Source organism: Mustelus asterias, chromosome 6 (genome assembly GCF_964213995.1).
Source record: "Mustelus asterias chromosome 6, sMusAst1.hap1.1, whole genome shotgun sequence".
Lineage (NCBI taxonomy): Eukaryota > Metazoa > Chordata > Chondrichthyes > Carcharhiniformes > Triakidae > Mustelus > Mustelus asterias.
Genome location: NC_135806.1, coordinates 143884915 through 143897737, shown reverse-complemented (window position 1 = coordinate 143897737; position 12823 = coordinate 143884915). Strand labels below are relative to the sequence as shown.

The 12823-nt window shown below is 51.9% G+C and overlaps 1 protein-coding gene across 1 annotated transcript in view; it reads left to right on the top strand.

Annotated features, from left to right (window-relative positions):
* oxct1a (3-oxoacid CoA transferase 1a) overlaps window positions 1-12823 on the top strand; it is a 416864-nt gene that overhangs the window by 57814 nt on the left and 346227 nt on the right. Inside the window, exons 9-13 of the mRNA XM_078213895.1 lie at window positions 3042-3156; window positions 5225-5319; window positions 7334-7382; window positions 8496-8568; window positions 10457-10557. Of these exons, the coding sequence (XP_078070021.1) occupies window positions 3042-3156; window positions 5225-5319; window positions 7334-7382; window positions 8496-8568; window positions 10457-10557 (433 nt within the window). The remainder of the gene's footprint in view (window positions 1-3041; window positions 3157-5224; window positions 5320-7333; window positions 7383-8495; window positions 8569-10456; window positions 10558-12823) is intronic.

Below are 12823 nucleotides of genomic sequence, written 5' to 3'. Positions count from 1 at the left end.
AGTGTGGTGGAGACAGATTCACACAGTGAGTGGTTAGGATCTGGAGTACACTGTCTGAGAGTGTGGTGGAGACAGATTCACACAGCGAGTGGTTAGGATCTGGAGTACACTGTCTGAGAGTGTGGTGGAGACAGATTCACACAGTGAGTGGTTAGGATCTGGAGTACACTGTCTGAGAGTGTGGTGGAGACAGATTCACACAGCGAGTGGTTAGGATCTGGAATGCACTGTCTGAGAGTGTGGTGGAGACAGATTCACACAGCGAGTGGTTAGGATCTGGAACGCACTGTCTGAGTGTGTGGTGGAGACAGATTCACACAGCGAGTGGTTAGGATCTGGAATGCACTGTCTGAGAGTGTGGTGGAGACAGATTCACACAGCGAGTGGTTAGGATCTGGAATGCACTGTCTGAGAGTGTGGTGGAGACAGATTCATACAGCGAGTGGTTAGGATCTGGAACGCACTGTCTGAGAGTGTGGTGGAGACAGATTCACACAGCGAGTGGTTAGGATCTGGAATGCACTGTCTGAGTGTGTGGTGGAGACAGATTCACACAGCGAGTGGTTAGGATCTGGAACGCACTGTCTGAGAGTGTGGTGGAGACAGATTCACACAGCGAGTGGTTAGGATCTGGAATGCACTGTCTGAGAGTGTGGTGGAGACAGATTCACACAGCGAGTGGTTAGGATCTGGAATGCACTGTCTGAGAGTGTGGTGGAGGGGGAATTGGATTATTATCTGAAAAGGGAGAGTGCACTGGGAAACGGCGCTGGTCGTTGGCACTGCTTGAACTGCTCCTTTGCAGAGCCAGTGCAGATGTGATTGGCCGAATGGCCTACTTGTGTGCTGTAAGAAGTCTGTGATTCTAAGATTGCATAAAGAGGCGACACTTGAAGCAATTACTGAAACTCAGAGACTCTTTGTGAAAGATGTCAAGCATTTTCTTTTTTTGGTTTGTTCTTGGAAGTGAGGGTCACTGGCACAGCCTGTATTTATTACCCCTCTCTTACTGGTCTTGAGACAGTGAAGGTGAACCACTGTAATCCATGTGTTGTGCACCCACAGCACTTCCTGTAGTCGTTTGATTGGTGCAGCAGAGTGTCTTGTTCACTAACTTCTTAACCGTGATAAACTTCCCAAATGACCAAACCAAATCACAAGATTCTACTTTTTAAGATATTTCCTGTAACAAATAATCTCAAATCAAAGTAGCTCAAACATGAAATAACAGACAACTGATGCGTCAAACTGGAGAAAAGTTAAGTTTCATGTTAACAAACTAATATAACAAGTTATGCCTCGCAAAACACTTGCACTCTGCACCACACTGATATGTAGCATTGCCGGGACAGGCTCAAAATCCTCCTTCCTTCCTGCAGCAGTTCATCTTTCTCCGCCAAGCGGAGTTTGCAAGGACCTTCAACAGTCGCTCCACTCCACTTGAGTTTTCCTCGAGACAGTTATCGGCAAGGCACACCTCGACAAATCCAATTACCCCCCCCCCCCCCCCCTGTTCTGTTCCCTACCTTTTGAACAGAAACTGAACCATTGAAAGCATCCTGCTGGCCCTCCTCTGCAAGAAGCTTTTTCCTCTTCCACAAAAGCAGATTCTGTTCTGAAAGTTGTGTATATTTAGTGAGAGGTGTGAGAAGCGGTGGTTTTAAACCTCAGTCGGTTTCCAATGGCCTTCCTGTCCTTGTGGCAACTTAAAATCATAGGAGCCTTTCTCCAAACTGAGCTCTTTCCCAGGAAGTCCAATTACACCTTTTCCAGAATTTCCTTTCACTTTAAATTGGAAGGGGCAATTTGCAATATCATTGTCTTGTGGAGTAGGCATTCATGACACATTGGATGGGTTTTTAGTCAATGAACCAGGAGTTTAATAATCTTTATTAAGATATGCAAATTTATTCCAGATTTATTTGTTGAATTGAAATTCTTCCCAGCTGTCATTGTGGGATCTCTCTGGAGTATTAGCCCAGACCTCTGGGCTACAGGTGCAGTCACATTACTGAATGTTACCACCCTCTGCCCCCCCCCCGATTCCCCATTGCTGGGTAAATATCAGGGATGTGTGGAGATTTGAGTAGCTTCCCAGAAGGAAGATACGAGAGGACACAGGTTTAAGGTGCTGGGGGGTAGGTACAGGGGGGATGTCAGGGGTAAGTTTTTCACTCAGAGGGTGGTGGGTGAGTGGAATCGGCTGACGTCGGTGGTGGTGGAGGCAAACTCGTTGGGGTCTTTTAAGAGACTTCTGGATGAGTACATGGGATTTAATGGGATTGAGGGCTATAGGTAGGCCTAGAGGTGGGGATGTGATCGGCGCAACTTGTGGGCCGAAGGGCCTGTTTGTGCTGTGACTTTCTATGTTCTATGTTCTATGAAGATGGTTGCTGGGTGGGGTGAGGGTGTGATTGGCAGAGACTGATTTTCCACTCTGGCGTGGCCCCGATAACTTTGCAATTTATCATTCTGAACTGGAGCAGAACCCAACATGAGAATGATGTCACTCGGAAACAAAGAGCAGAGCCTGGCTGGCCGGGTGGCATGTCCACTCTTGGGGACTTGTAGATTATTTACCTCCTGATGGGTTCCTACTCTGGGCTGGGGCAGAGACCTGATGATTTAGTCTCAATCGTCCTGGGAACAAAGAACAGCACAGCACAGGAACAGGCCCTTCGGCCCTCCAAGCCTGCGCCGATCATGATGTCTGCCTAAACTAAAACCGTCTGCACTTACAGAGTCCGTATCCTTCCATTCCCATCCTATTCATGTATTTGTCTAGTTGCCCCTTAAATGCCGCTATGGTACCCGCTCCCACCACCTCCCCGGGCAGCGCATTCCAGACATCCACCACCCTCTGTGTAAAAAACTTGCCTCCCACATCTCCTCTTGCTTGGCATCTTTCTCCTGACCCCACGTTCAGGTTGAAACCTGGAACTTTCCTGCGGCAGTGACCTTTTTAAGTGTGTCGACCCCCACACTGGTTCCTTCCGGAAGCTTCTCCACTGCAGTACTTGTAAGTTGTTCTTTACGTTCAGAGACTCACTCTTCGAAAGACGGAAGCTTGTGAACCCAAACCGAAAACTGAAGCTGACATCATCAGGGAACGGATCATTCGGAGAGCGGCACTGGAGTTTGAGGATGGTATGTATGGTATCCTTCCACCATGCTCATGTCTTCTCACACAGATTCCAGCTTTGTAAGAGTCGAGAGATTGGGGGAATATTGTGGATGAAATTGTGTATCATGAAACCATAAGAAATAGGAGCAGGAGTAGGCCATTCAGCCCCTCAGGCCTGTTCTGCCACTCAATAGGATCATGGCTGATCCGACATTCCTCGCGTCCACTTTCCTGCCCTTTCCCCGTAACCCTTGATTCCCTTACCGATCAACAATCTATCTCAGCCTTAAATATACACAAGCACTCTGCCCCCACAGCTCCCTGTGACAAGGGGCTCCAAAGATGAAAACAACCCTCTGAGAGAAGAAATCCCTCCTCATCTCAGTCTTAAACTGGTCCCTCTTAATTCTGAGACTCTGGCCTCTGGTCCTAGACTCTCCCACAAGGGGAAACATCCTCTCAGCATTTACCCTGTCAAGCCCCTTCAGAATCCTCTATGTTTCAACGAGATCATCTCTCATTCTTCTAAACTCCGATGAGTAGAGTCCCAACTTGTTTAACCTTTCCTCATAAGACAATCCTTCCATACTGGGGATCATCCCAGTGAACCTTCTCTGAACTGCCTCCAATTAAATATCTTCCCTTAAATAAAGGGACCAAAACTGCTCCCAGTGCTCCAGATGTGGTTTCTCCGGTATCGTGTACAGTTGCAGCAAGACTTCCCAACTCCTTGACTCGAGTGTGAACAAGAGAGATATCTGGGGATCACGTTGTTGGGTCAGTGAAGCCAGTGTTTGTCTGTAATCACAGGAGGGTGTTGGTATTATCATTCTAGTGAATACAATGTCGTGTTTGGATAGATTACAAACAGCCACATCTGTCCCTCGAATGTGTGTGACTGTCCGAGGGAGATGACAGAGGAGCTCTGAAGATGTTTCAGTGCATTGGGAATTTTGGCTCTGACAATGGTTAAGGGTCAGTTTGGTTTTCTGTAGATGGACGAGGGTAACACATTGACCCAGGCAGAATGTCCCCTGTGGTAAGGATTGAAATCCCAGGAGATACAGGGATTTGGGAAGTTAGGACTGAGTCTCCTTCATCTGGAGGATGATTTGCAGGAGAGAACATTGAGGCTGGGTTAAATGGAGTCAGGAGATCGGTAGACAAAAATCAATTTGGGAGGGGGCGAAAGGGCCCGGGAGAGTCGATGGGATTGGTCCTGCCAAAACAGATGGATTTGGGAGGGGGCGAAAGGGCCCGGGAGAGTCGATGGGATTGGTCCTGCCAAAACAGATGGATTTGGGAGGGGGCGAAAGGGCCCGGGAGAGTCGATGGGATTGGCCCTGCCAAAACAGATGGATTTGGGAGGGGGCGAAAGGGCCCGGGAGAGTCGATGGGATTGGTCCTGCCAAAACAGATGGATTTCATTATTCCAAACGGCTTTTCCACTCAAATCCTGATCGCCTGACACAGGAACTGGAAATGACACTCACTCAGCTTGATAATGACACACTCACTCTCACACAGCCGTCCGGTGGGATATTACAGCCACGCTCATCCCAAAACCGTGAAATCCCACCCGAGGTTAACGGACCTTTCCATTGTCCGCCCCTCATCCGCTCCGATTCCCGTAGCGGGCAGGGCGGTAGAATTCCGGCCATAGAGTCAGATAGTGCAGAAAAGTCCCTTCGGCCCATCGAGTCTGCACCAACAGCTCCCACTAAACCTGCGCTAATCCCATTTGCCTGCACTTGTCCCCTATCCTTGAATGTTATGATGTTTCCAGCGCTGATCCAAATACCTTTTAACGGTTGTAAGGTTTCCAGCCTCCACTCCCCTCCCAGGCAGCGCATTCCAGATTCCCACCACCCTCTGAGTGAAAAAGTCTTTTCTCAAATCCTATCTGAACCTCCTGCCTCTCGACCTAAGACTGTGCCCCCCTCGGGACTGACCCCTGAACCAAGGGGGACAGCAAACACTCGTTCACACACTGATAATGAGGCGCACTCACTCACACAGGAACCGAGCGGTACCAGATTAGAGTTAGTTACTGTACACCTGTTTTTGAGTTGTGTGTTATCCTTAACTGCCTCATTTCAGCAAACCTGGGTATTGGAATGCCCATGCTGGCCAGTAACTTCATCCGTCCTGACATCACCGTCCACCTGCAGAGTGAGAATGGCGTTCTGGGATTGGTAAGAACGGGGCGGGCAGTGGGCGGAATGCTGTCACAGTTGCTGTGTTGTCTGCACCGTGGTATAATTCCTATTAATAATAATTAATATTAATTTTCAGAGTGACAATGACGAGGTACATTCTTTAACCTCCAGCTTTTGGAAACTGCTCCGGGAACCAGTGCTGCTCCCTTCTGTGTGTTTCTACATTTTGCTTTTAAAGAGTTAAGATTTGCCAAGTTTTCTTTAGTCTTTCATGTGATGTGAGTGTTGCTGGCTGGGGTGATACTTGTTGCCCATCCCTAATTGCCCTTGAAATGAGTGGTTTACTCGTCCATTGCAGAAGGCAGCTGAAGGTCAACCTCACACCTTGCTGAGTTATACGGAGAGGCTGGATCGACTGGGACTTTTTTCTCTGGAGTGTAGGAGGCTGAGAGGTGATCTTATAGAGGTCTATAAAATAATGCGGGGCATAGATCAGCTAGATAGTCAATATCTTTTCCCAAAGGTAGGGGAGTCTAAAACTAGAGGGCATAGGTTTAAGGTGAGAGGGGAGAGATACAAAGGGTCCAGAGGGGCAATTTTTTCACACAGTGGTTGGTGAGTGTCTGGAACAAGCTGCCAGAGGCAGTAGTAGAGGCAGGTACAATTTTGTCTTTTAAAAAGCATTTAGACAGTTACATGGGTACGATGGGTATAGAGGGATATGGGCCAAATGCGGGCAATTGGGATTAGTTTAGGGGTTTTAAAAAGAAAAAGGGCGGCATGGACAAGTTGGGCCGAAGGGCCTGTTTCCCATGCTGTAAACCTCTATGACATGACAATGCAGTGGGTCTGGAGTCACGGGTAGGCCAGACCAGGTAAGGATGGCAGATTTCCTTCCCTAAAGTGGACATCAGTGAAGCAGCTGGGTGAAAGGTTGAGAAAGAGGGAATGGTTCAGTCCAGGGAGGTGTTAGGATCCAGGACAAGGCCCCAGTTTTGTCAGAATCTCAGACCAGAACCCCGAGGTATATTATGCAGCCAGACTAGACCCCAACTATTTTTCTATTTTAGCATCAATGTGAGGAAAGGATACTTCTCTCCAGAAGCAATTCCACGGGCAAATTAAGGATCTTTTATAGTAAAACAAACTTTATTTAAGAACACAGTTTAAATATAACTAACAAATGAAGCAGCTTAATCATTAACAGTTGGAACAATATTTAAAAATGAAAGGAAACAACTTTAATTTATAACTTATCACTGTTTCATTTCCAAATGAGCAATATCCCTCTTACAGACTTGCAGGCAGGAATGTTACCGCCCTGCCCACCACGGGAATCAGAGTGGGCGCGAGGCGGACAATGGGAAGGTCCCTTGACCTCGGGTGGGATTTTATGGTTTTGGGATGAGCAAAGTCGTAAAATCCCGCCCACATGGTCACTTTAATACAGTTAGCAACCACAGATAAACTTGCTCTAATGAGTCTTTAGTCTTCAGCTTTCAGAGAGAGATAGAGTTCCAGACGCCTGCAAAATCCTTCAAACCTCAACCAGCTTCACCTGTAAACTAAACTGCTTTCTGCAAAAACTTTTTCTCTCTGCTACAGACCCAGGACTGCACATCAACCACATGATCACATGACCCTGTCAATCACTCTAATCAGAAATCCCAGCGGAACTTAAGTAAACAAAAATCCATTAACTCCACTTAACATAAACACTTGCAAGGTTAAAGTGAGTAATTATTCTGCTTTCCCAGCATCTGAGCTGCATTCCCCCCAGACATACTGACTGCCTGTAGAATAAAGCTGAATTTTTAAACATTCACCGTTAAACATAAAGATATGTATCTCTAAATTAGCTGGACTATTGTCATCACAGAGGTGATGAGCAAATTCTAATAAATATCAGTCGCTATGCTGAGATAGAGGGGGTCAGAATGGGGGCATGAGCATCATGAATGAAGGGAGCATGCTGACTGGTGGAGACCTGGACGTGGGGCCTGTGATTTGAATATTTGTACCCAGTGGTTAACTGTCGCCCTCTTTACAGGGGCCATACCCACTGCAGGGAGAGGAAGATGCAGACCTGATTAATGCTGGTAAGAGCTGTGGGGTGGGGAGATGGTGAGGGTGGGGCTGACGGGAGTTACTCCAGCACTGGAGTAGCCAGCAGAGCTGTTCCATAACGGAACCAGATTCACTTCACTGGGTGGCTCTGGAACCCGGGGGAAGGTGGGGGTGGGGGGGGGGGGGGTGGCTGCAGCGCTGGGTGGCTCTGGAACCAGGGGGAAGGGGGGGGGCAGCATTGGGTGGCTCTGGAACCCAGGGGAAGGGGTTGCAGCACTGGGTGATTCTGGAACGCGGCGGGGGGGGGGAAGCACTGGGTGATTCTGGAACCCGGGGGAAGGGGGATGCAGCACTGGGTGATTCTGGAACCCAGGGCGTGGGGAGTGGGGGTAGCACTGGGTGATTCTGGAACCCAGGGCGTGGGGAGTGGGGGTAGCACTGGGTGATTCTGGAACCCGTGGAAAGGGGCGGGGGGGTGCAGCACTGGGTGATTCTGGAACCCTTGGGAAAGGGGCGGGGGGGTGCAGCACTGGGTGATTCTGGAACCCAGGGGAAGGGAGTGGGGTGCAGCACTGGGTGATTCTGAAACCCAGGGGAAGGGAGTGGGGTGCAGCACTGGGTGACTCTGGAACCCAGGGGAAGAGGGATGCAGCACTGGGTGATTCTGGAACCCAGGGGAAGGGGGTGGGGTGCAGCACTGGGTGACTCTGGAACCCAGGGGAAGAGGGATGCAGCACTGGGTGATTCTGGAACCCAGGGGAAGGGAGTGGGGTGCAGCACTGGGTGATTCTGGAACCCAGGGGAAGGGGGTGGGGTGCAGCACTGGGTGATTCTGGAACCCGGGGGAAGTGGGAGGTGCAGCACTGGGTGGCTCTGGAACCCGATGGGAGGGTCAGTCAGCTCTGCTGGCTGGATGGCAGGGTGCTGGGTAATGTCAGCGCTGGTTCAATGCCCGTACAGGCTGTGGATGTTAATGGAGGGTGCCCCATGTGCTGCCCCGACACTATGGAACCAGTTCTCTCTGACAGGGAGCTGCTGCTTTGTGGCACCAGTTCCCATTCACTGGACGCTAATATCCTTTATCTCTTTATCTATTCCTGTCGAGCCCAAACTGGGATTGAAACTTTCTGTTTTGCCTCCATTAGGTAAAGAGACGGTCACTGTGTTGCCAGGTGCTTCCTTCTTCTCCAGTGACGAGTCCTTCGCCATGATCCGGGGGTATGTTTACTGTGAGCGTGCTGTTCCGGGGGTCTGTTTACTGTGTGACTCAGTGACAGTGAAGAATGGTACACACGGGGGAGGGAGTGGATGTTTGTGGAAGGGCTAACAATGAAGCGGCTGCTTTGTCCTGGACGGTGTTGTGCTTCTTGAGTGTTGTTGGAGCTGCTCCCACCCAGGCAAGTGGGGAGTATTCCAGCACACTGTATCTGTATCTAACCCCGTGCTGTACCTGCCCTGGGAGTGTTTGATGGGGGACAGTGTAGAGGGAGCTTTACTCTGTATCTAACCCCGTGCTGTACCTGTCCTGGGAGTGTTTGATGGGGACAGTGTAGAGGGAGCTTTACTCTGTATCTAACCCCGTGCTGTACCTGTCCTGGGAGTGTTTGATGGGGACAGTGTAGAGGGAGCTTTACTCTGTATCTAACCCCGTGCTGTACCTGTCCTGGGAGTGTTTGATGGGGACAGTGTGGAGAGAGCTTTACTCTGTATCTAACCCCGTGCTGTACCTGTCCTGGGTGTGTTTGATGGGGACAGTGTAGAGGGAGCTTTACTCTGTATCTAACCCCGTGCTGTACCTGCCCTGGGAGTGTTTGATGGGGGACAGTGCAGAGGGAGCTTTACTCTGTATCTAACCCCGTGCTGTACCTGTCCTGGGAGTGTTTGATGGGGACAGTGTGGAGAGAGCTTTACTCTGTATCTAACCCCGTGCTGTACCTGTCCTGGGTGTGTTTGATGGGGACAGTGTAGAGGGAGCTTTACTCTGTATCTAACCCCGTGCTGTACCTGTCCTGGGAGTGTTTGATGGGGACAGTGTAGAGGGAGCATTACTCTGTATCTAACCCCGTGCTGGACCTGTCCTGGGAGTGTTTGATGGGGGACAGTGTAGAGGGAGCATTACTCTGTATCTAACCCCGTGCTGTACCTGTCCTGGGAGTGTTTGATGGGGACAGTGTAGAGGGAGCTTTACTCTGTATCTAACCCCGTGCTGGACCTGTCCTGGGAGTGTTTGATGGGGACAGTGTAGAGGGAGCTTTACTCTGTATCTAACCCCGTGCTGTACCCGTCCTGGGGGTGTTTGATGGGGACAGTGTAGAGGGAGCTTTACTCTGTATCTAACCCCGTGCTGGACCTGTCCTGGGAGTGTTTGATGGGGACAGTGTAGAGGGAGCTTTACTCTGTATCTAACCCCGTGCTGTACCTGTCCTGGGAGTGTTTGATGGGGACAGTGTAGAGGGAGCTTTACTCTGTATCTAACCCCGTGCTGTACCTGTCCTGGGAGTGTTTGATGGGGACAGTGTAGAGTGAGCTTTACGCTGTAACTAAGCCCGTGCTGTACCCGTCCTGGGAGTGTTTGATGGGGACAGTGTAGAGGGAGCTTTACTATGTATCTAACCCCGTGCTGTACCTGTCCTGGGAGTGTTTGATGGGGACAGTGTGGAGGGAGCTTTACTCTGTACCTAACCCCATGCTGTACCTGTCCTGGGAGTGTTTGATGGGGGACAGTGTAGAGGGAGCTTTACTCTGTATCTAACCCCGTGCTGTACCTGTCCTGGGAGTGTTTGATGGGGAACAGTGTAGAGGTAGCTTTACTCTGTATCTAACCCCGTGCTGTACCTGTCCTGGGAGTGTTTGATGGGGGACAGTGTAGAGGGAGCTTTACTCTGTATCTAACCCCGTGCTGTACCTGTCCTGGGAATGTTTGATGGGGACAGTGTAGAGGGAGCTTTACTCTGTATCTAACCCCGTGCTGTACCCGTCCTGGGGGTGTATGTGTGAGTGCAGGAATACGATCAGTTTGAGGGAAGCAGCTTCTTTGCGGTAGTGAGGGGCGGATTGCAATCTGTTTTTCTGAGTGTGATTACAATCTGTGACTCTTTCTCTGCAGGGGTCATGTGGATATGACCATGCTTGGTGGTATGCAGGTTTCCCAGTTTGGGGATTTGGCCAATTGGATGATCCCGGTGAGTGAGTTTCCGTCAGTGCGGTGTTAGTGGTCAGTGAACGGCTGGCAGTGGGCAGTTAGTCTCAATGATAGAACAATGATTGGCTCCCAGTCATCCCAGACTGGGGTAAACCACCAGATACAGCTCGCATTGGGGATGGGTTTGCTCAGTTTATTTGACTGGGCTGGAATTCCATTGGGCATCGGGGGCTGATTTCAGACCCACTGCAGGAGGTGGGCCGGGGGAGGGGGGGGCAGCTGGGTTGGGGGAGGGGGGTGGTGGTAGGGATGGTGGGGGGGTGGGGTCAGGGCCTCCATCCCCGCGATGCCGGGCACCACGATTGAGGTGGCAGACACTGCCCCCTGTCAGGATCCACCCCGACATCAGCCAAATACCAACACCGTCACAGAACCACGCCCAAGTGGAGTTTCATTGCAGTGCTTGGTTTCCATGGAGACCACCTGGTCCCAGCATGTCCAGGGTCAGCCCCTCAGAGGTGGGAGTGTAACGGGACCCTCTTCTGGGCGACGCTCTGAGATCAGAGGGAACTGTTGACGAACTCTGCTTCAGCCGATCCTGCAGCATCACCATGTCCGCCTGCATTCACCCTGTGTCCCAGCTCATTCCCTGCTGAAACCCTCATCATTCCTTCGTTACATCACAGAATCTCTACAGTGCACCAGGAGGCCACTCGGCCCATTGAGTCTGCACCAACTCTCTGACAGAGCGTCCCACCCAGACCCTATCCCCAGAAGCCCACATATTTACTCTGCCTATCCACCCAATCTGCACATCCCGGGACACTAAGGGGCAATTTAGCACGGCCAATCCCCCTAACCCGTACGTCTTTGGAGTGTGGGAGGAAACCGGAGCTCCCGGAGGGAAACCCATGCAGACACGGGGAGAACGCGCAGACTCCACACAGACAGTGACCCAAGCGGGAATTGAACCCGGGTCCCTGACACGAACCACCGTGCCACCCTTATGTCCAGACCTCACCATCCCAAAACGTTCCCAGCCGATCTCCCACATTCGAACCTCAGTGAACCCGAGGTCATCCAGGACTCTGCTGTCCTGGGCCTTTCGCACCCTGAGTCTCATTCACCATTATCCTCTGCTGCTGCTCGACCGGGGGAGACAGTTGTGTTGAGGTATTGTCACTGGGCTAGTAATCCAGAAACTCAGGGGAATGCTCTGGGACCCGGGTTCGAATCCCACCATGGCAGATGGCAAAATTTGGGAGCGGGGGGACAGGGAGGTGTGGGGGTGGGGGGGACAGGGAGGTGTGGAGGGGTCAGGGAGGTGTGGGGGGGACAGGGAGGTGTGGGGGCGGGGGGGACAGGGAGGTGTGGAGGGGTCAGGGAGGTGTGGGGGGGACAGGGAGGTGTGGGGGCGGGGGGGACAGGGAGGTGTGGAGGGGTCAGGGAGGTGTGGGGGGGGACAGGGAGGTGTGGAGGGGTCAGGGAGGTGTGGGGGGACAGGGAGGTGTGGAGGGGTGGGGGGGACAGGGAGGTGTGGAGGGGTCAGGGAGGTGGGGGGACAGGGAGGTGTGGAGGGGTGGGGGGGACAGGGAGGTGTGGAGGGGTCAGGGAGGTGTGGGGGGGACAGGGAGGTGTGGGGGCGGGGGGGACAGGGAGGTGTGGAGGGGTCAGGGAGGTGTGGGGGGGACAGGGAGGTGTGGGGGCGGGGGGGGACAGGGAGGTGTGGAGGGGTCAGGGAGGTGTGGGGGGGACAGGGAGGTGTGGGGGCGGGGGGGACAGGGAGGTGTGGAGGGGTCAGGGAGGTGTGGGGGGACAGGGAGGTGTGGAGGGTCAGGGAGGTGTGGGGGGGACAGGAGGTGTGAGGCATTGTGTTGCTGGCTGCTGCTTTGATGTGTTTGGGTTGGGGTGGTGATTTAGTGAGACGCATTCCCCTTGAATGCGTCAGTGATTATCCAGCGATTGTGAGCTCTGCTGCCAGTGTCAGAGGCTGATTTTCCATTGAGTCAGAGACTGAATTGTGTGTCCCAGTGTCAGGCTGCCTGGACCCGTACCTCAGGCATGTGATTTGTTGGCACGGTTCTCAAGGTCGTTGCTGGTCTTTTTCAAACATTCTGGATCATAAATTTATTTTTAGGAGTTGATTTTATTTTTTCACTGCTGACCCTTTTGCTGATTGCAATCCCGGCTGGCGGGTGGAATCCCTCTGCCCCAATATCCCCCTCACCCCCCCAACCACCCCCCCACCCCCTCCCCCCACCCCACCCCCGGACCCAGGCACCGCACGGCCTTCACACAGGGCTCTGGGTATGACCCCCCTCTGCAGTGGGT